The sequence below is a fragment of the Falco cherrug genome, chromosome 6, assembly GCF_023634085.1.
Source record: "Falco cherrug isolate bFalChe1 chromosome 6, bFalChe1.pri, whole genome shotgun sequence".
Taxonomy (NCBI): domain Eukaryota; kingdom Metazoa; phylum Chordata; class Aves; order Falconiformes; family Falconidae; genus Falco; species Falco cherrug.
In genome coordinates this window covers 81387094-81408508 of record NC_073702.1, presented here as the reverse complement: position 1 = coordinate 81408508, position 21415 = coordinate 81387094, and the positions used below count along the sequence as shown (strand labels likewise).

The following is a 21415-nucleotide window of genomic DNA, read 5'->3' as shown; positions in this document are numbered from 1 at the left end:
TAAACCTATGTCTAATATCGGTGACAGTTTGCCTCTTACATGTGTCAGTCTGAAATGATCTGTTGGATTTCCCCTTCAAAGACTAAGAGCAGCCTTGGCTTAAAAACGTGCAGCTCCTATTGATCTGTATAAGCCAGGCTGAATTTGGTCGAAATTCCTAATAAGGTCCATATTTCTGAAGGAAAAAAAAATAATAAAGGATTTTGTTGTTGCTTCCTAACAGTGTGCCTAAGAACTTAAATGGGCAGACCGGTGGACCATCTAATCCAGTAATGTGTCTGCATCCACAGGGAAATGCAATTTAAGAATTTAATGCAAATCAGGTGACTGCCGCTCTTTTCCCTAATATTCCACTGGTGTCCACAGTTGTTGGATTAGGGATGTTGGAGACAATGTCCCTGCTTATTTCGTTTGGTATCGTGGACTTGTCTATGAATTTGTGAGTCCCTGAATGTGCTGGTCCGGTCTTTCTCCACATCTTTGTGCAACTAATGCCAGATGTTCGCTGTGCTCTGTGCAAAGCAGTGCTGTCCTTCATTGGTTTTAGACACCTCTGCTGATTTCACCAAGTCGTTCCTATGCCTAGTATTGCAGGATTTGTGGAAGAACTGTTGTGCATTCACTGTATCTCCTGCCTTTGCAGTTTTGTAGGCATCAGGCATAAGCCCCCCCAGCCATCTTCTCTTTAAACTGAAGAGTCCCAGCCTGTCTAGTGTCTCCTTGTAAAACAGCTGCTCTTCTCAGGAGTAGCTACGTTAGTCATCCTACTCTGTGCCTTCTCTTACTCTTTCAGATGACCTTCAGACATGGAGAGTAAATTGTGTATGGTGCTCAGGATGTGGGTGTGCCACGGCTCCATAAGCTGGGAAAATGACTTGCTGACTTATTCTCAGTACCCTTCCCAGTGATGCACACTTTAGGGGTTTTTTTGGCAGATGCTGCATTTTGAGCCATATTCAATCTAAAGCTTTATTAAATTTCTTAATCTTTTTTTTTTTCAATTTTTTTTTCAGTTAATGTATGTATTCTCTGCATTTTTTTGTTCTGTTTAAAAAACAGCAATGAAATGTTGGCTGCCTTCAAATCTGCTGCAAAATTCCTAGTGACCACAGCAAGAGCTGAATTTCATCTTAGACTTGTGATAAAACTGATCCTGTAAGGGACAGTCTTTTGACAGTGTTTCATTACAGGCTGGATGCTGTCAGTGCCCATGCAGGGGTGCACCAGGACGTGCAGTGATTTACAAGCTGCTTTTGACACCTTGTGGGCATACGTGAGAGGATGCTTTGTGGTGCTGCGCACGCATAGCACCCACACAGATCCCAGTATGAGATTTTACAACAGCCAAGGATGGATCATGTGAACACCCAGTCTGGTGATTTACACGGATAAGAGGGGTGATCAGACATTTCTTCAGGGGAATTCTTTAAGGAACATAAGCATTTCTGTAATGGCTTTTAACAGTTTTCCACTTAAAATTTTGAATAGGAGCCTTAAATCAAAAAAGGTCGATTATAATGCCTTAACGGTCTCCCAGGTGATCAGATCTGGCTGTGCATGTGTTCTTAACCACTCCCAACAGTAAAGTAGAATGTGTTAAGCCACCATTTCGTCTTGCCCCTGGAAGGCTTTGAGCCCATACACAATGAATTATGGCAACTCAGCCGCTGTGCGGTGCTACATTAAGACACTTTAAACACCTTTGAACATGTTGCCAGGCTCACCCAGTGTATCAGTTATAGTGGTTTGACTTGACCCAGCTATGTGATGCTAAAAAAAAGCTTAACTGCTTCTTATGCAGTTTCCTCAGGTAGCTAGTGTTCCTGCTACCATTTTCCGGCTGTATTAATGATTTGGGAACTGGCATCTGGAGTAGAGAAGGTGGTTCTCTGTAAGGATGAGCAGAGTGAGAAAAGCTGTAATGGGGGCACAGACAATGAGAAAAATGGAGGGAGCTGTATGGAAGGAAGGAATTGCGTTCAATGGGCAAATATCTGCGGAAATTATCTTTTTTTTCCCCCCCTAAGGTTAGTAGAGGGTGATTCTCTAGTTGAGGGTAGGGAAGTTGTGTGATGGATACTTTAGAAAATAGTTTTGTAAACAGTATTAAAGAAAAGCCTCTTACAATATTCTACAGATTCTTGTCTCAGCATAATACTTCAAATTACACCTTGCAGGTGGCTTTGTAGATAAGCAATCTCCTTGTGGATTAGACTTCAAACTGCTTAGAAATATGCTTTTAACACTACCCTGAAGTTGTAGAGTGCTGTGAAAGATTTACAAGATATCTGTTCTAAATTACCAATATTAAGTGCAGACTTTCTGTTCACACAGAAATTACAGTTAATTTGAATTTTTATGGCACTGTTCTTGTGAAGGCACTTCTGAGGAGGTTAATTTAAAGCATGTAAAGATGATTCCACTTGCTTCAGCTCATAATCTCAGTCTACTGGGGTGCTTAAAATTTCATACATTGTTTTTCTTCCAGAAGTAATGAAGTAAGCACTTGTGTTAACCCTCCTTGTTCTTCAGTCAAGTCCAGAGATTTTTTTCCTTTTGGGCTGTTGTCTTTAACATTGCAAAAGAATGATTCTTTGATTGGTGGAGAAGGAGTAGGAATTGGCTTAAGTGTAAGAGAAGAATCTGATCCTTAATAGGGACCAGTGTGAAAGCCAGTCTAATACCCCTGTAAGAAACTAGGACTTTTTGATATGTAGTGAGCAATAACTTCTGATCCTAATCAAGGGAAAGTTTCGATTTTTGGTGCACTAGAAATCACAGTTTAACTTAAAACTGAACAGATGCTGTGGTCTATGTCATTGAGGTGTTTGCACAATGGTGTTAAGTACATGGTTTTCCTTAAGATAGAAGTGGCATCTCTTCCACACTTGTACTTTACTGCTATTCTTTATTCTTTTTAATTTTATTTTACTCTTTTCGCTTTTAGTCAGTTTGCCAAACTAACGGAGCAAAATTTTCAGCATTTATGGAGATGAAAAAATCGTCACAATCAAAAAGGTTCAAGGCAGGGAAACATGATAAACTCTAGTGCAGGATTTCTGGGTCGCAAGGCTTATTTCTTGGCTGAAATGTAGCATCCTCGAACGTGAACTCTGTTTATTGGCAGAACATCTTATAGCTCAGCAGGTGTAACTAGCAGAGTTCTATTTCCTGAAATAAATAGCAGAGGAGAATGGATCTCTTAAGTGGTTGTGTGCTTTTTGCTGGTGAACAATTGCTCACATCAAATGCCCAGGCTGAAGGCCTATTCCAGCGGTATCAGGCTTGAGCCTCTCCTTCCTTAAGTGGTTCTTGTGTTCTAATTACCGTCTTGCCAGATGAAATACTCTAGCCTGGTTTCTCTGTGTATGGTAATTATTCCAAAAGGAAAGATATTATCCATGAAGAAGTTCATTAGAATAATAATTAATGTACCACATAGTTTTCTTTTTTTAAAAAAATAAATGGTGTTCATTTTATAATGTGTTCTTAAGTGAGTTTTTCTTATTCATATTTAGAACAGAAACAATTGTATGTACAATAGTTTGATTTAGCTGCAGTCAGATTTGGAGATTATTTTAGAATAGCAAATTCACAGCAATTAATTCTTTGCTCTAGAGCTCCCAATTTTTTTTTTTTTTTTTAAAAAAGTAAGAATTGAGCAATTGTTTCTGGCATGTTTCAAAACAGTGTAAGTACTCAAGGTAACTTTCAGCATGCAAATACAAACTCTGGGCATTGAGACAGACAGATATGCCTGTGCTTTAATCCTGTGCCTTGCCCAGACTGATTTTGCTGTTGGATTACGTTGTACAAAACCAACTGAGAGTCTCTGTGAAAAAACAGCAGCGGTACAGATGTAGCATTACTTTAACTTAATGATTGTCATTGATTTTTATTCAGATAAGTTGCCTGAAGAAAATTATGATACAGTATTTTGGATTGAGAGTTCGTCCTGTGATCTGCAGACAAAATTTGGCGTGCCCAACAAGTTCACGTGGCCCTGCCACTCTTTTTCTGAATGACCCTGCAGCATCTTTGCCATCACATGACCAGAAATGCTTCTCTCTCGTGGCTAAAATGCATGTATCGCCTAAAAAAGGATGGCAGATCTCTGCTCTTGTGCGAACAGTGAGTGCGCAGGTTGGATCATGTGGCAGAGCTGCTTACCTGTCCCATCACCGGACTTGATCAGAAGCGTGGGATGTGTCCTGGGGAGGGGCTGCTCACCTGGCAGAGACGGGCTCTCAGGTGACCAAACATGCGCTTTCCACACAGCTAACTCTGTTTCAAGGCCAGGCACAAACTCATTGTGTGATGAGGAGACCTGTGTTCAAGGTGTGTGACTCGGATGCTTGGAGGAAGACGAGGGGCGTGTTGTTCGGAGGTGACTGAGAAGCAAAGGGGTCCCACCCGCTGTGGCCCAGTGGCTCCCGTCCTCAGAGCGCTTCTCTGCAGCTTTGCCCTTGCTTGATGTTTGTGTGGAGGAGCTGTGGACCTGCGGTTTGTCGGGACCTTCTCTGGTGGTGCTGGTGCTGGACTGATCAGTTTTCTTTTTGTTTAAAGCTGTCCAATCGAAAAATTAAAAAGAAAACTCCAAATTGCTCACAGTAGGGAAGTACAGAGTATTATTGCATCTAAAATTATAACAGATAATTTCTCCAGAAAACCCCCAAACATAAAATAGCTGGAATTCCAGGTCTCCTTCTGTGTGTTTGAGGCCTTGAGGACTGATGGACAGGACACTGTTTGTCCCTGTTGTCAGTCAAAGGAGCGTATTGTGAGCGGAGCAGGTGTTCGGGTCGTTGTCTGACACAGCTGGTGAACACAAGTCATTCCCTGTGGTGACAATGTGGAGTCACCTGGATAAATTTTTGTTTTACACTCATGTTATCCCAGTGTTGCAAAGGTAATTTAGCTACAGCTTTCAGGTGCTGTAAAGCATCTCTTCATACATCTTATCCCATGACACATCCCTGTCATGAGTGATATGACGCCAGCTGCTTATCCAGCCTTACGTACAATACTGTGAACCTGATTTCAGACAAGACAGAAGATAAATGTCTTAGCTTCTAAAGTGCAAAGACCTGAGTTTCTCCTGCTTGCTTTGAGATTTTCTTTATCTCCCAGGCCTCTGTTTAATGATATCACCATTCCTTATTTCACTTCTTTCCAGGTCCTCTGTGAACATTAATTTAGTTCTGTTTAATAAAAAGTCTAAACCCTAAACATGGTTTTATCACCTCTTTTGCTCATTCCTTGGATTGTTACATCTCATAGCAGTGATTTTTCAGCTTGCTACTTTTTGGAAGCTATTGGGTAACTGAGTTTAGTTTAAAATTATCTGCGTTCACTTCAGCCTGGCTTTGTTTCTGATCTCAGCTTCAGTCCTGTACTCTTGAACAGAAATTGGCAGCTCTAATAGCTACCTTAGCTTTGATATATGAAAGGGTTATCTCTTTTTGCTGGAGGAGGTGTTTTTATTTTCAGATACTACATTCATCAGATTGGAGACACAGGAACTTCTGTGCCATCTTTTTCACTTGACTGGAATTGCCTGATGTGCTGATTTTTGTCTCCAGCTCCATCTGTTTTGTGGTCTGTGCCCAAATATTTAACAGATACTTAAAAAAAGTCATGTATGCCCTCCTACTTTTTCCACAAATACTCGGTCTGGAATTTAGCCATCTTGATATCAGTCTTTAGCATTCCAACACATCAGTGTTTTGCTGTGGGGCAGAAGAGCACATCCCTGAAGGTTTCTGGACTCAGTCAGTCCTTCTCTTCTGCCTTCTGTTCCAGTCAGCTGGTTTGGATTTGAAACTTAACCAGAACCAGTTAGTTATTTGTCATCCAGCTTTTTTGTTGTTGGTGGGGGGATTTGTTGTGGTTTGTTTTGTTTTGTTTTGTTTTTTTAAACTGCTTAAGGAAATTGTGGTTTATGTTAATCAGCTGGAAAAAATCTCAGATTTTGGACTTGGATCAGAAAAATTAAACTGATATGAATGTGTTCATATGCAGCAGAGCTACCTCCTCCAGCTCTGTACGTTTTTTTTAAAACTAAAGTTGTGTAGTTTCCATTACCTTATACCTGAAGAAAGTATTTTCTGGTAACTTACTTATTGCTTCAATGGGCAGTTACTAAAAATCCTGTGTGTATTTTAAACCATTCTCAGCTCACATTGATGTAGTTTGCTTTGTTGTTTAATGAGTTTTAAACTCATTAGTCAGAATAACAATGCTTCTTGATTCCTGTTTTCAAGGACACAGGCTTCATCTGTGTACTAATAAGTTTGAAATATTTGTCTTAGGGTTTTATAATGGGAAGGAATTGCAAGCATACATCTCCCTCAGTCTGCTAGGACTGCTCAAATAAATTTCTAAACAGCACTGAATAGGCCCATGTGTATAGACAGAATTCCCGGATGTGTAAGTGACCAAAAATAGAGATACAGGGTTATTAGACAGCTTTGTTTCTACTGCATAAAATGCTTCCAGCCCTGTTGGAGGTCTTGAAGACAAGGCTCATTAATTTTATGTACTTTCCAATTTAGAGACCCCTGAGGTTCAAGCAAGGGCTGTTAGGAGCATTAATTTTGGAGAGAATTGTCAGATATGGTGCGTTTCAGTGAGCGATGTTTGCAGCCATAGTCAGACTCACACTTTAGACATAACTTCAGTAGTTAGGCTCTTCATTTGCTGTGTATCATGAGAACTTGTTGTCCAGATATAACAGAAAAAGTAAATTATGCCTGCAGAATCTGATACGGTCCAGGGTTACTCTTATAGAAATATGTCACTGTACAGGAATGTAGAAATCTGCGCTTCTTGTTTAGGATAAACTTCAGCATAATGTGAACCATGAGTATCCATGCCCCTGCCTGAAGTTGTTGCTCACCTTACTCTCCAGACAAGGAATCCTAGTTGCAGACTAGGACTTTATTGTGTAAGGTGCTGTGCACACACACGTGCTCGCCCCTGCATCAGTCCCAGCCTTAGGGATTTTAAATTTCAGCACTGAAAAATGTGGTCACAGCTGGAATAGCAGCTGGGAGTGCAGAGAAACAGACAAAACTTTGCTCAGAATGGGCAGTGATATCTGTATTCTGGTAGCTTATAATTTGTCAAGTTTTTGGAGCTCCCCTGGGATAGTAACTTCTTTCCCCCCCCCCCCCCCCCCGTGAATGATGGGAAGGTAAGGCTGGTGGCCTTCTCTCCCTGGAATTTGTGTCTAACCACTGTAACGTAAGGCTCTGGAATACTTCACATTTCCTGGTTGCTAGTGTTCACTGAAAACAAGTATCCATGGCAATATAGCTAAGCTTATTAGATAACTTTGTCGAGAACAAGTTATTGTCACCATTTTCTCATGCCTTTGAGGGCACAGGGAGTATTCCCTTTTGCAATCTCAATCAGAAAGTATTTTATAAGTTCAGAAATAGGATGATAGTTTTTCTTTCAATTTACTATCACGCATTTAGAATGGCTGGCTGTCAACGGCTGTCCTGCGTATTGTTTGATAGGAGCAATAGCACAGAACCATGCTAAAGGTGGGTTGTAGAGCTAAGGAGAAAGACCAAAGACTGGTTGATTTGCAGGGGGGTGACCTAGATGACTTTTAAGGGTCCTTTCCAACCCCAACCATTCTATGAATAATGATGAAATCATGAGAGAGTGGAAAATCACGGGTGTGTGCATAGTGAAGAACAACTGGAGTTTGTCTCCATATTTAAAAAGCCAGCCACCATGGTAATGCCTTCACCTTCGATGATGCTAATGCTGCAGCAATCTGCAAAGTCTTTGTTGAGTTGCAAGGAGTATTCTGGGGGGTGGGGGTGGGGGGGAAGGAAGGAAAAAAAAAAGAAAAGAAAAAAGAAAAGGAAAAAAAAAAAGTAACAAGAATTTCTACTTACCACAAATGGTTCTCTGTTCAGAGCACTGTTTGTCTCTGGAGTAGGACATATGATTTATTTGAGCCTATCTTTGAAAGCTAAGTGTGCTACACGCGTATTTTTTTTAAGGGAAGAAAGAAGTGAAAAACATAAATAATGTAAGACAGAAAACTAATATCACCACTTTTAAAAAATACATTTGCCTCCCTACCTCCACCAGTGGTAAAAGGCTTGTAAGTTCAAAGTCACCTTTATCTTCCTTTTTAGTGGATTGTTTTGGGATTAGGCGATTCTGTGGTTGGAATGGAACACGCACACCCCCCACCACTGGGTCTGTTGTAACTCATCACTTTCATCCTTAACCCTGTAAGTCCATTTCACTTGTTTTAAAAATGGCTACGTGAGTGTCTGCATCAAAGTCAAAACTGTATATGAAAGCACTACATGTCACCTCAATCAAATGAGGTAAAGTAGGAAGTCAAACTCCCTGTCTAGCATGACAGATAATACCAGCTTCCAAGACTAAAACCTGTCATTCCTGTTTTCCCACTGAGAAGAATCATTGCCCAATTATCAGCTATATTGTTTTTTTCATCTTTTTAATTTAAAGCTCTACCAGGAATCATTAGTAGGGGAGGAAAATGACAAAATGGAGCAGGTTATATCACGCTGATGTCGGAGAAATGACACCTTTGTTCATTCTCCTGTTTTGTACACCATTGTGCAGCATTATTCTGGATAATCCTGCTTTCTAGGCACATAGCAAATATCGATGCCTGTCCTGCCGGCCTTGCTGGCTCCTTGACAGCTGAGCTTTGAGGGGAAAGGGACACTTTGGAACTGGAGCACGGGCAAGCCAGACGCAGAAGCTGTGTACGATAGATAGAAAAGATGGAAGTAAAGAGTTCCTGAGACATTAATGTGGGGAACCGGCCATGTGTAGTTTTACAGTAGAAAGAGGGCAGAATGGTTTCTCAGATTGGCTCCTGACACATTTCAATACCAGGGATATTGCCGGGCTCTTTGCAGGATTTTGCTTTTGAAAGAAGTTGCAGGGCAAAGGGACAGTCCTGCACTAGGAGCTGCCGTGTGGATCTGTACGCAGTTGTATTTCCTTGGGAATGCCACGGATATTTGGGTAGGCTGTGATTCAGCCATATTCAGAACATTTTGGCTTCGGTTAGTTTCCTTGAGTGTTTTGAAGAATATGCATTTCTGACCTGAAACTAAGCGTGGGAAAAGCTAACGCAAAAATTATTTGGCCCCAAAATTGGGAACAATGAAATGAAGTGTGGAATTGGATGGCAGAGTTTAACTTGTCAAACAAATGGTGCTAGATTCTTCCAGTAATACTGTGTAAATCTCTCTTTTGTTTGTAATGACTGTTTTGAGGAGGATTGTTTGATAGAACTAGGCGCTTCCGTCTTTCATCTTTGCAGTGTTCAGTATGATGAGGGGAAGGTGATTCTTGGTATTAAAATTTCACTTCTGTGATACTGCTCTTAGGATAATGAGATTTTCAGGGTTAAGTTCCAAAGAAATCTCATGTTGCAGTGGGTTGGATGTTTGTCCCTTAAAAGAAAATCAGTTTGTCTTACTCAGGTATTCATTGCGCCTGAAAGAAATTGAGTGTTTCTTAATGTGAGTCAGCTTTGCTAAGAAAACACACTTAGCACTGGGCAAAATAAGACTAATAAACCTACTTTATTCTGTGAAAATATTGGCCCTGTACAAATTGTGAAGGTTTTCAAGCAAAAGATGTGGTGCAGAAGATGCCTTGTTTGTGCTAGCTTAAAGATCCTACAAGCACTGTTTCTCAAAAACCTACCCAAAAAGTTCTCTGATGGCAGAATCTGGTGACCTCATGTTCAGTTCATCAGGTAGAAGTTGTGTGGAGGCACAACAAGTCTAGTAAAGTGAAATGGCTATGGATCTGATCCACCAAGTTTCTGTATCATTCACAGCCAAAATCTCTGTCCTTTTACAGCCAGGACTTGCGAGTATGTCTTAGGATCCCTAATTTGTAGCTGAGGACTCCACAGATGAAGCTTGTCTTGATAAGCGTTCCTTAAGCTTCATGTTCTTTTTCTTATTATTTCTAGCCAATTTTAGGTATTTAAGTCACCCAGAGACAGTTTTTCATCTTAGTTACACCTGGAGTGTGCTGACGAGTGTAAATTGCCATCCAGGAGGGCCTGGATGCAACGTACAAAGGAGCAGAAAGATTCGAGAGTGAGGGGCCAGAACGGTAGCGTGGTGCCTTATGTAGGTGACATTGGCATTTGTTGCATGCAGTCTGGCCACAGATCAAGTAACTAAGTATCAGTTTAGAGTTTAGACAAATACAGTGCAGTTCATTTCACTCGCATCTCATTTTAATGAGAATTTGCCTCTAGTGTTTCATTAAAGAGGAAAGAAAACCTGCCTTTCATCTGGTTTCCTGGCTAATTGCTGATTATAGAGGAATTACATAATGTGATCACAAAACATGCCTCTAATTGCAGTCTTTTTTCACAATAGTAGACTTTGATATGAAAAAAGGATTTTCAATCCTTGGTAGATGGTGTACAGATTTAGATGCTCTGCATTTAACACTGCATGTATGGCTTAGCCTACTTAATTGATTATTTTTTTTTTTTATTTAAGTTCTGCATTCCTAACTTACAAATATTTTGCTTTCTGCCCTTCTGTTCAGGAACCCTGGGATGCACAACACATTCCAGCACTGTTTTCTGCTTTCTGTGGTCTGCTAGTTGCACTTTCTTATCACCTCAGCAGACAAAGCAGTGACCCATCTGTACTGATGTAAGTTGCCTGTAAATGTTATTTACTGATTACTCCATACAGCACTCAACCAGAGTGATGCCTGGGTTTCAGAACCACGGGGACTGTCTTCTGAAAGTACTGTGATGAGGTGGAAATTCCTTGCCACATTTGCCTGGTTGGTGTCAGTCCTGGAAATAAATGAAGTGCTGCGGTCAGATTGCTGGTAGGGCTGGTGCTCTTTGAACAACACTATCCAAATTCTCCGAAGCAGATTTCACCCTCTGGGAAATTGTGTGCTTGCCGTGTTGGAGAATAGTGATTTATTTGAGGGGTTGCTCAGGGTACTGGAGTTGCAGAATGTGCGCTGTGGCAAGGAGAAAGGACATTTGATGTACTGGGGAGATGTCTCAATTCCAGCTCTTGCTGAGGGTCCCTGTCAGCAGGATATGCCTCTCTGTTTGAGATTAATTCCTTCCTTTTCTTCTCTGACACAGTCTGCTAGAAGTAGCTGAGGAAAGGTAGTGTATATCAAGAGCTGGCATTGCAAACAAGGGAGATCCAGGGAGAAGACCCAACGTTGTGATCTGCATGTTGCAGTGACATGAGAGAGTCCGTAGATCCATAGCTCAGGGGTGGCAAATGTGAGTTTTCCCATGTGGGAGCCGTGCTATATGGCCGTTACGGGAGCTGTGGTGGTCCACAAGCAGTTGGGTATCTAAGTATGTGGCTTTGGGATTAAGCGAGTCAGTGGGTTTTGCGCGGCTGGTGTCACCGTGCCATCTGGGATCCTGCTTCACAGACACCTCAGTCTTACCCTAGACCAGTGCAGAGGGGCTGTGGGGAGACCCACAGGCTCTCTCCTTTGATTCATGAGGTGCGCTGTGTGTGCCTTGAGGTGAGGCTCTTTACTGTGTGAAGGTTGTAGTAAGCATATGGTAAGTCAGGGTGACTGGATGCACAGTTCTAATGCAGGAGGGAGAAGGGGAAAGTGAAGGGCTTTTTAGGCCATTCAAGATTGTAGTTGAGGAGGGAAACTTGGGAAAAGGAAAAGAATTCTGAGGAGAAAGGAAAGGATTAGCAGAAAATTGGCATCCTGGTAAATCTTATGAAGAGCTGAGAAATTCCTTCTTTACCATTCAGAAGATTCAGGAAATCTGATATTTATACATCACTAGGTTCTGATGTGGCAAAGCAACAAGACCTGCTTATATCTATTGCCATTAACTTTACCCAAAGCCTACTGTGTCTAGCACTGATGTCAATTAGACCTGGATCGAGCTTTGTGTAGGTGGTGTGTAGTTCATCGACCATTACAGTATGGAAGGAAGTGAAGCTGCTTGCTGTATTAGGGAGATTTGTTTAGCCTTGGAGTAAAATATACACAGGTAAATTGCAAATCAGCATGGAAGTGTGAGCTCTTCCAATTTTGAAGTAATTTAAATGTATTCTTTTCTCCCACTCCCCAGGAAGGACACACCAGTTCATTAATTTCTTTAATAAAACAGAAACTTGGCTTTCCTTAAAATTTTTAAGGCAGTACTCTTACACCATTAAATCCATTTTAACTTTTAAAGCTAGCTACTGATTTCTTTATGTTCTTAATCAAAGCTTCAGCAGCTGAAATGGTTGTGAAATATCTTAATGTTAAAACAGCATCAAATGTTTATTGTGCAATCATGATAAAAATGGATAATCCTTCACAAAAAAGTTTTAAGATCATTTTTAAACAGCTCTGAACTTAATTAAAGGAAGTTAAGGAGCTTGGAAGCAGTATTTAAGGGATGGCTTGTGCCATAAACTTCAAGATGGAGGAAGAGGTAGCACATAAATCTTGAGCTAAGGATTAATATACAATTTATACAGAAATAACTTCTTTGGCCTTTTTAACATGGGTCTAAAGAGCTCCCATATTGGTTTCAGCTTAGCTAAAACATTAATAAAAGGCATGAATGCAACAGTTCCCTCTCTGCTTATGCCTATAAATGCCTGAGTCATATTGATTGGACTGCTGGGACTCCTTAATGTTTTGATGAGGAAGTTCTGCCCTGATCACAGGTGGAGCTGGTTTGTGTCAATCTTCAGCTATACAGAGATAAGATAGCTGCTGCATATGCGAGGAAGGAAATCTGGGTCAGTTCCTCCTCCTCAGCCCCCCAGGAATATTTGTATCTGTTAGACATGTTCAAAATTATCCTAACTAGGATTTTTTTTTTACAGGTCCCTTATTCAGTGCAAATATGTCCCTCACTATCTACGTCAACGATTTGAAGATTCATCAGCAGATCCACTCCCAGAAAAGATGAGAGAATCAGTGGTAAGACCTTTTCTTCCATTACTTTCTGTTTAAAGCTCTCTCCCATCCATTTTCCCCACTGAGAGACCTTTTAAATATTCTCATTTAGTAATGCAAATCTTTAAATTACTAAAAGCACAGAAAATGGGAGGGTATATACCCTGTTCCTTTAAATCCACAGATGGAAACCGAGAGAAGTTCTTCTACATCTTCTTTCCAGTGAAGCTAGAAGGGAGAAAGGGGATATTGCAATTTTCCTTTCTGAAGAGTTCCTTTGAAGGGCTTGGCAACATAGATTCCTTAATATAGCTGATGGGGAATGGACCCTTAGAGCTTGGGGAATGGGGCATCTCATCCTGGTACTCGGAGCTAATGCAGGTTCTGTGCATAGAGTTACAAGCTGGCCACCTGGTGTGTGCAAGGTAGGCTGGACTGTTCAACAAGCATTCAAAAAGGTGAGCGGTCCCGCCAAATTCCCTGTCTACATTGGAGGGGGACAAGATTTGCTCCACAGAATTAAGTGTTTTTAAAACAGCCCCTGTTAATCCTTTTTCTAGATCTAGGGGTTGACCTAGTTTTCAGGAATGCCTTTTTCTGTGCTAGGAGTTACTCTTGACCTGTATGTCCTCCACCCCAGCCAAACCAGGTAAAGCACAGACCAGACTTGTCCCCTGGAGATGGAATAAGGATGTGAAGCTTGACTAGTATGCGGGAGGGAGGAACATGCCTGGTGTCAAGCATTGCCATCTCATTGTCTCTTCTTTGCTTGGCAGGCTGTTTATTTCCTGCTGTCTGCCACATAGCTCTAGGTTTGTGTCAGCTTATTTCCCGTAACTTCAGCTTAAACATCCAAAGCGACCCATCTTCCTTTTCAGGTCTTTTTATATTGAATAACCTCACTATTACCCGATGGAAGTTGATTTTATAAAGAGTTCATGTGGTAAGATTGTCAAGCTTCCAGAAGTATGAAGGGGTGTTTGACATTTCTTAGAGCCATGAACTGTCCTGCTTCCTGGCTCTCAGACAGCCCTTCCTGACCGTGTCCCTAACGCCTGCATCTGAGCGTTTGCAATGTATTTGCAATTATTCCTAAACTCTTGAATGCTTGCAGAAGCAGGGAGCGTTTGGAGAGTGCCTGGAAGACAGACTGCCTTTTTTTGACCCTTAGACATGACCTGAAAGCCTGTGGTGCCTAGTGGCGCAGGTGGCTCGTGGGGTAGCTGGCCTGGTCTCCAGATGTCCCTTCAAAGGGATGGATCTCTCCTGTACATCTTGAATCATTTGTTGGGCATTTTATAAGGTGTTACACAGCCTACATTCAGCACATGAGTTGATCTCACACTGCCAGTGTTTCCTACTTTTCTTTGCTATTGCTATTTATAGATATATTCTACCATGTATAATGTTATTTTAAATTGCTTACTGTAGTAAGGCCCACGTAAGTTTAGGCGATATGTCCATTGCTTGTTGCTTGTATACAGTTTCTTGCAAACTAAACTGTTTGCAACAGCGTCATACTGCGATATGAACATTCAGCATTCAGCTAGTAACAGAGTCAAAAAAGCCCAAGTATTTCTGTGAAAGTTTTGCTATACTCTGTGGTATTTCTGATGTGCAGGTTATTGCTGCAGTTCATTGTCAGTCCATTCTTATATGTGGGCTGTACGGCAGGTTGGATGGAAAGCTTCTCGTTCCCACTTATTTGTAACCTACTTGTGTCTTTTGCTGATAGTGCCCTTCCTGGAGCAGGGGAGTCTGATCTCATCTGCTCTGCAGATGGAGTGCTGCCGAGGGACTGGCACGGTTGCTGTGGCTGCCCACTTAACTGGTTCCGTTTCACAGTGCAGAGGGAAGCTTTGAGCAAGGCTTCAGTATATTGAAAACACAACCCCAAAAACCAAATAAATTTGCATCTAAGATCTTGGATGTATTTTCAAAATGAGGTCATACAGCAGATGACTGACATAAAAATACGTCAAGAATGTGGACAGGGTTCTGATGTCTTAGTATACTAACACAGTCACTCAGTGGTTCAACTGCACTTGGGCCCTTGAGCCGCTGGGGCAGAAGATGCAGAAGCACAGGGAGGACTCTGGTGGGACTGGCCAGACACAGGACTTCACCATGCCTCACTTCACACCATTCCCTTCACCATGCCTCATTCCTGTCTTGTTTTGCCAGTGTTTTTTGCATTTAACTAAGTGGGGTTCCTGGCACCTTTTGCTTTCCAGAGTATACCTGGTTTGGGAGACTGGTACTTTTCTGCTCTGTACATTTGATGCTCCATGCTGCTGCTGCTGCTGCTTTTAGACAGAGGCTGTTTTCCTCCAGTGTTGCTGGAGCTTGCTAGTTCTTCGCCTTCTTGTTCTTTGGCTCTCTGTCCAGGCTACCCTCAATCTGTATAAAAACTGTAAGCAAATTGTTTGCTTACGATATCAATTAGCAGCGCTAATTCTTGCACACTGGGAGATGTCCTGAAGAAAGAGAGGGCAATTTCTGATTAGTGCAGGCTCTTTGTCTAACCCCTGTGTTATCTGGTACCTCTGTCTCAGTTAAACACCAGTTTGCCAGCAGACTCCCACTGCTATCTCAGCGCAGTGCTAATAGAGCAAGTGGGGAAGAACTACCTGGGGAGGTAGGAGAAAATGCACGTGCCCCAGGTTTGAGGAGCACAATCAAGCCTCATCTCTGCTGACGTATTTCAGCAACAGCAGTCATGTTTAGGGTGTAGGACTCTGCTGACTCTTAAAAGCAAATTTTAAATAGCTTCCAGAACTTCTGCAAGAGGATCTTCAAACAGTTCAGAAGCTGGGTGAAATGACAAGTCAGTATTTGAAGGAGGTTCCATGGCGGTAGGTCATTTTTTCCTCTTGGAGTGCTCCTTTGTGAGGAGAGTATTCCTAACCCCTTGTCAGCAGCAAGAAGGGGCAGGATGCAACACAACAGCCTTGCCCTGGTCTATATACAGACATATGGTCTACATAACATGCCATTTAAATAGGACCTGTTTTAATCAGAAATCCTGAGGCATACAGAACCAAGTCACCTCCTCAAGGAGCTGAAAGCAAACAAGGTTAATACTGAAAATTAATGTGTTGTATTCTGTAGTGGCTTTGCATTGATGTTAGGAATAATAAATACAGCCTTTCTAATGTTTAGTTACATGACCTTTACTGTTTTCCTTTGCTTGAATAGCTGTGTAAGAATTGCCAGCTTTGGAAGCCTGAATTATAAAGCAGCTGTGATGGATAATTGACCATTCAACTTTGAGAATGGGGCTTCCTACCATTATAATTAATTTCTGTAGGCATCCACATGGCTGATTACTAGATTAACCAGTGGCCTGAGGGTGCTAATGTGTTACATTCAAACTCAGCTTCCTTCTTGGCCTTTAATACAAACATTTAGATAGCTAGTAAAAGGATTCGTACAATGCTGCAAAAGCATAATTGAAAATAACGGTTGGACTTGATGATCTTAAAGGTCTTTTCCAACCTAAACGATTCTATGATAATTAAGAAAAAAAAAAAAGTGTCGCTATAGTATATTCTGCTTGTAAAATCTCTGAGGCTTCAAAGGTAGTGATGTTGTCCTATAAGTGGGTTTGTTACCTGGTGTGCAGCTCCAGTTCACACATCTAGTTGAGTTGTTCCTTATTTCTTTATTCTAGTTTTTGAGCAATGCTGTTTTGGGGTTTCTTTTTTTCCTTGAGTGTAAAATGGAGGAAAAAGAGCACCTGCTTTCAGTCCAAGCTGTAACAGTGATTATCTCTCACTGCAGAGATTTTTCCATGTTGAAGCAATGGCAATGAAGGACTCGGGAATTACATTGTAGGGCTATTCAGCATTCAGTTAAGTGCCTGGCCTTGGGAACAGAGTCCAAAATCCTGCTTTTAGACAGCTGGGTCTAAGTGCAGGATGGGGAACAGAGTTGTGTCTAAGGTAGACACATGCTTTGCAGGAGCTAGCTGCCTTCGGCAGGAAGGGTGGCAGCCACAGATGCACCCACAGCAGCCTGCAGGTGGATGCCCCAGATTTTTTCCTGGAAGGTGGCTCTGAATCCCCCTCAACCAGAGATAACAGCCCAGGGTCAGTCATTTCCTGGGGGGGGCGTGTGACCACTATGGCATGACATGAAACAAAAGCAACTACTTCTCAGGTTTGGGAAGGAATAAACCTGAATTTTGTGCAAAGTTTGAAAGTGTCTGCCACATCAAGAAGAAGCTCCTGTGGGGACCATTGTGCAAGTCAGCAGCTGAGCGGTGCATTTACATTTTGAAGCAGTTCTTTGCAAGGGTAAAAGGGCAGGCCTGGGTGTATATGATACTTTAAATACTTTAGATGTTGCCAGAGTTGCAATGCAGTTGTCAAATTTGGGTTTAAATACCTGAATAATAACCGCTGCTTTAAAAGCGTAGGCCTTTTCCTGTATGGGATTGTTAATGTGTCAAAAACAGTGAAAGCACCCTAAAAAGGATGCTTGCAAACTCAAAAATGGGAAAGGTGGGAAATACTAGTCCTGTGCAATATAATCTGTGCAATACATTCTCTTCTGAACGTAATCTTTAGCAAAGATTCTCTTTGGCGACCTGGCACAGAATGGAAAGTTAGGACGCTGCCCTGCCCCAAAATGTCCATTATTATGACCTCTGCTGACTTTACAGCTAACTACTTTGATGTAGTTCTTAAAGTGGCAGCTTCTTCAGTCAACCAATTGTGAGAGAAATGAGTTATTTTAATAGTAATCCTTTCTGGTTGTACAGAAGAGCTTGAAAATATGATTGGAGTGTGTTTGTTGTTCCTATAAGCTTGTTTTAGATTATTGAGTAGTTAGATTCAGCTGTGCAGAAAATGATACTTGATCGAGACTTTTCATAATATGTACTCACAAAAGGGCTGAAATAGTGCCATATAAATCTGGCACTGCTTAACTGTCTCAGATGCTGAATTTTAAAAGCTAAATAACTGCTGCTTTACATAGATTTCGTATGCAACATCTTTTAAAAAAATACTTACATTACATGCATTGGCAGTAATTCCCTTACCCATCTTTATCAGGGTTTTGACCGGGTTTTTTGCGTACTGCTCTGCATACTAAACCAACTTGAGTTAGAGATGGGTACACAACTTGCTAGTGAGAGGAGGTCTGAACCGCACGGAGAGGACCTGTGAGGAGAGGCAGGGACCAGGGGAAGAGAAGACCTTTCCTGTGAGAGGTCCCTCGTGTTGTGTTTCTCCTGTTGCATATGATGGCCAAGAAGCAAGGAGCAAGACCAGCAGGGCTGTGTTTTGAAAAGATGGTCAGGAAGGCTTAGGAAGACCTGACTCTGCTCCTACACCTTCCTACTTACAGTCCCTGCGGAGTACAGGGCTGCCTGGAGAGGGCAAGGCTCTCGGAGGGGAGGGAGCCCTCTTCTTTTGGAGGTAGGTGCTCCGGAGCAGCCTGGGAAAGGGAAGAGCAGTGGCGATGGGTTGAGAATTCAGCTAAGCCAGACTGGAGTTTCCTGGGACAAAGCAAGAGTACTTCTTGAGCCTGAAGGCTTTTTAGTCCTGCTGAATTTCAAAGGGCTGCTGCAGTAAGTGGAAGTGCTGGTGCTCCTGACCTTTTGCGAAGAAGCTTCTTTCATAACAGGGAGCGATAGGCAGCCTAAATATAGTGATTGCTGCCAGCTTCCCTTGTAATTCACAACCCTTCTGTTGTTTGCTTGTTCTGCCTGCTTTCTTTTTGTCTCTGTTACTCGTAGTTTTGCTATCCTATCTTTATTTTAGTTTTTTTAATTTTTCTCTGATGAGATACATGAAGACTACCTAGATTGCAGCACCAGGACATCGGATGAGCTAATTCTAACAAAAGTGTTGCATTTCACCTATTTTTTTCTAGATGTCTTTGAATTAAAGTGTAAGTCAGTTTCTAAACCAAAAGCTACAAATAGTTACTCATTTGATGACTTAGCAGTAGTATTGAGTGCTGAACTCAAATGCCCCTCTCATAAATCTAAGACAAGTTTTTCATTTACTCACAAAGACACTTGGGTGACCTCCGAAGTACAATTCGGAAGATAGCACAGATCGCAAGCTATCTTGTTTGTTTGTTTACTGAGAATGACATTTTAATCACAAGAAAAATGGGCTGGGAAGACAGTGATATTTTCCAATCTTTAGAAACAAAATTACTCCTACCCTAGTTATAGATCTTTATGTAAAGGCAGACGTGTCCTTTCATTATCATTCAGTGACACTAGGAAAAGGCCTTGCCTGAAATCCCTAAAATCTTGCCAAAATTTGGCTTCCAATACAGAAAATCAGAGAATGGGACATGTCACTTTAGAACATAATAAATGTATTAACTTTGTGTCTCTGAAGACTTTACAGAGAAGCATGAGTCATTTCAGTAATGCAAGAGAAAGTGAATCTGAAGAAACTTTAAAGCTTGCAAATAGGAAATGGAACCAGAATTTTGATTCCCCAAAATAAAAAAGTCATAACATAAAAGTTATATTCCTTAAACAGAATCAGACTCAGCATGAAAATGTATTGCTTTCATTTCTTCAACCCTAAAACTACATTATTTAAAATTTAAAAATATAATTTAAAATTAGGCATGATGAATGTAAATGTGATTACTTTGATGAACCTAGAGTGTGAAGAAATAATTTCCCAAAGCAGAGAGGAGAAAATACTTTTGTATCAGGGAGTGCTGATTAGCCTTATCACAATGCAGACTGTGAGTAATTGAGAACAGTCTCATTTACTTTGGTTAAAATAGTATTGGTTTGCTAATTTTGTATAAAATATTTATTTTCACAGAAAGAAATCTTGAAATCGGATCTCATTGTCTGCACAGCAGCTGCTGTTCTGTCATTTGCTGTCAGTGCCAGTACTGTGTTTCTATCATTAAGGGTGTGTATCTGTCTTTATTTTTGTTCCCCCCTAAGATACTATCTCTTACGCAAAACCACAGGGTGCTTTAACTGGAAAGAATACAGATTGTGGGAAAAGTGAGTGAAAATGTACATACTAGTCATGATAACATTCTTTGTGCAAGGCAGTTAGTTTATGGATATTTGTATTAATTTCATTGTTACTTATTTGCTGTCTCTTTCTTTAAACCTCTGCATGTCCACAGCTCTTTTATAATACAGAACCTGAGGGACAGAATGAATAAGCCTGATCACTTGCCTTTTTTCTTTCATTTAGGGAGGAAAAATTTGGTTAATAGTGTGTGCAAAATACATATTTCAAAGTCCATATCCACCTATGGAGTCAGAGGGTTTGAACATAGGAATAAAAATTAATTGCACAAAAATTACAATTATAGGAAGTGTTAAAAAAATGTAAAAAAGAAGTTTTATATAAAAATGTTGTTGGCAAGTTATAACTGTGTTCCTGTTTTTTTTTTTTCTCTTTTGGCCCAGCCGTTTCTCAGCATTGTCCTGTTTGCTTTAGCATGGACTGTGGGATTTGTAACACATTACCTACTGCCTCAGCTTCGCAAGCATCACCCCTGGCTGTGGATTTCCCACCCCATCCTTAAAAGCAAAGAGCACCAGCAACGGGAAGTGAGAGGTTTGTAATAAAATCTTTCCTAAAGAATGGATGCAATGACTTGCAGCTTGTCTTGGTTTAAAAAAAATAATATTCAGAAGGAACAGAGTAGGGAGAATAAATTATGCTTTACATTTCTCTCTTCTGAATAGCATGCATAGCCCATCATTTCCATTTCCTGCCCCCCCCCCGCCCCCCCCCCCCCCATCATCAGCACATCTGTGGACCTGTAGAAGTAGTCTCCTGAGACCACTGCAGAGAACGGCTGCGGCTGGGCAGGCACCTCTGGAGATTGTCTAGTCCAATGCCCCTGCTCAGAGCAGGGTCAGCTAGAGCAGGTTGCTCAGAGCTCTGTCCACTTTTGGATATCTTCAAGCATGGAGACTTCCCAACTGTTCTGGACAACAAGTTCTAGCATGTGATCATCCTTACAGTAAGAAAGGTTGGGTTGGGTTGGTTTTTTTTTTCTTAAGTATGTTGAAATGGAATTTCAGTTTGTACCCACTTTCTTTTGTGCCATCACTGGGCACGACTGAGAACAGTCTGGCTCCATCACTTCACCCTCCCCATTAAGTATTTATACTGCCAAAATGCCCTCAATCAGGCATTAATAATATACCCCTGAGTCTTGTCTTCTCAAGCCTAAGCAATCCCAGTTCTCTCAGCTTCTTCTCCTGTGTCAAATGCACCTATCCCTTAATCATCTTACTGGCCCTAAATGGCCTTTCACGAGCCATCATTTGATCTGCCTTTTGCTTTTACATTACGGTAGTTACGCGCTGTGTCGCTTGATACGTTATAGTTCATGCTTAATAGATTGGCATTTTATATAATTTAAAAACTTAAATGATTGATGAAACTGAGGCAGAATTTTTCTACTTTCTGGCATATAACTATATATCCTTTGAACAGCAAGGGTA

General features: G+C 41.3%; 1 protein-coding gene across 1 annotated transcript in view; it reads left to right on the top strand.

Annotated features, from left to right (window-relative positions):
• The window catches only part of PCNX2 (pecanex 2), a 159698-nt gene that overhangs the window by 57367 nt on the left and 80916 nt on the right, over positions 1-21415 (top strand). Inside the window, exons 16-19 of the mRNA XM_055713484.1 lie at positions 10588-10697; positions 12876-12972; positions 19758-19850; positions 20366-20516. Coding sequence (XP_055569459.1) covers positions 10588-10697; positions 12876-12972; positions 19758-19850; positions 20366-20516 — 451 coding nt within the window. The remainder of the gene's footprint in view (positions 1-10587; positions 10698-12875; positions 12973-19757; positions 19851-20365; positions 20517-21415) is intronic.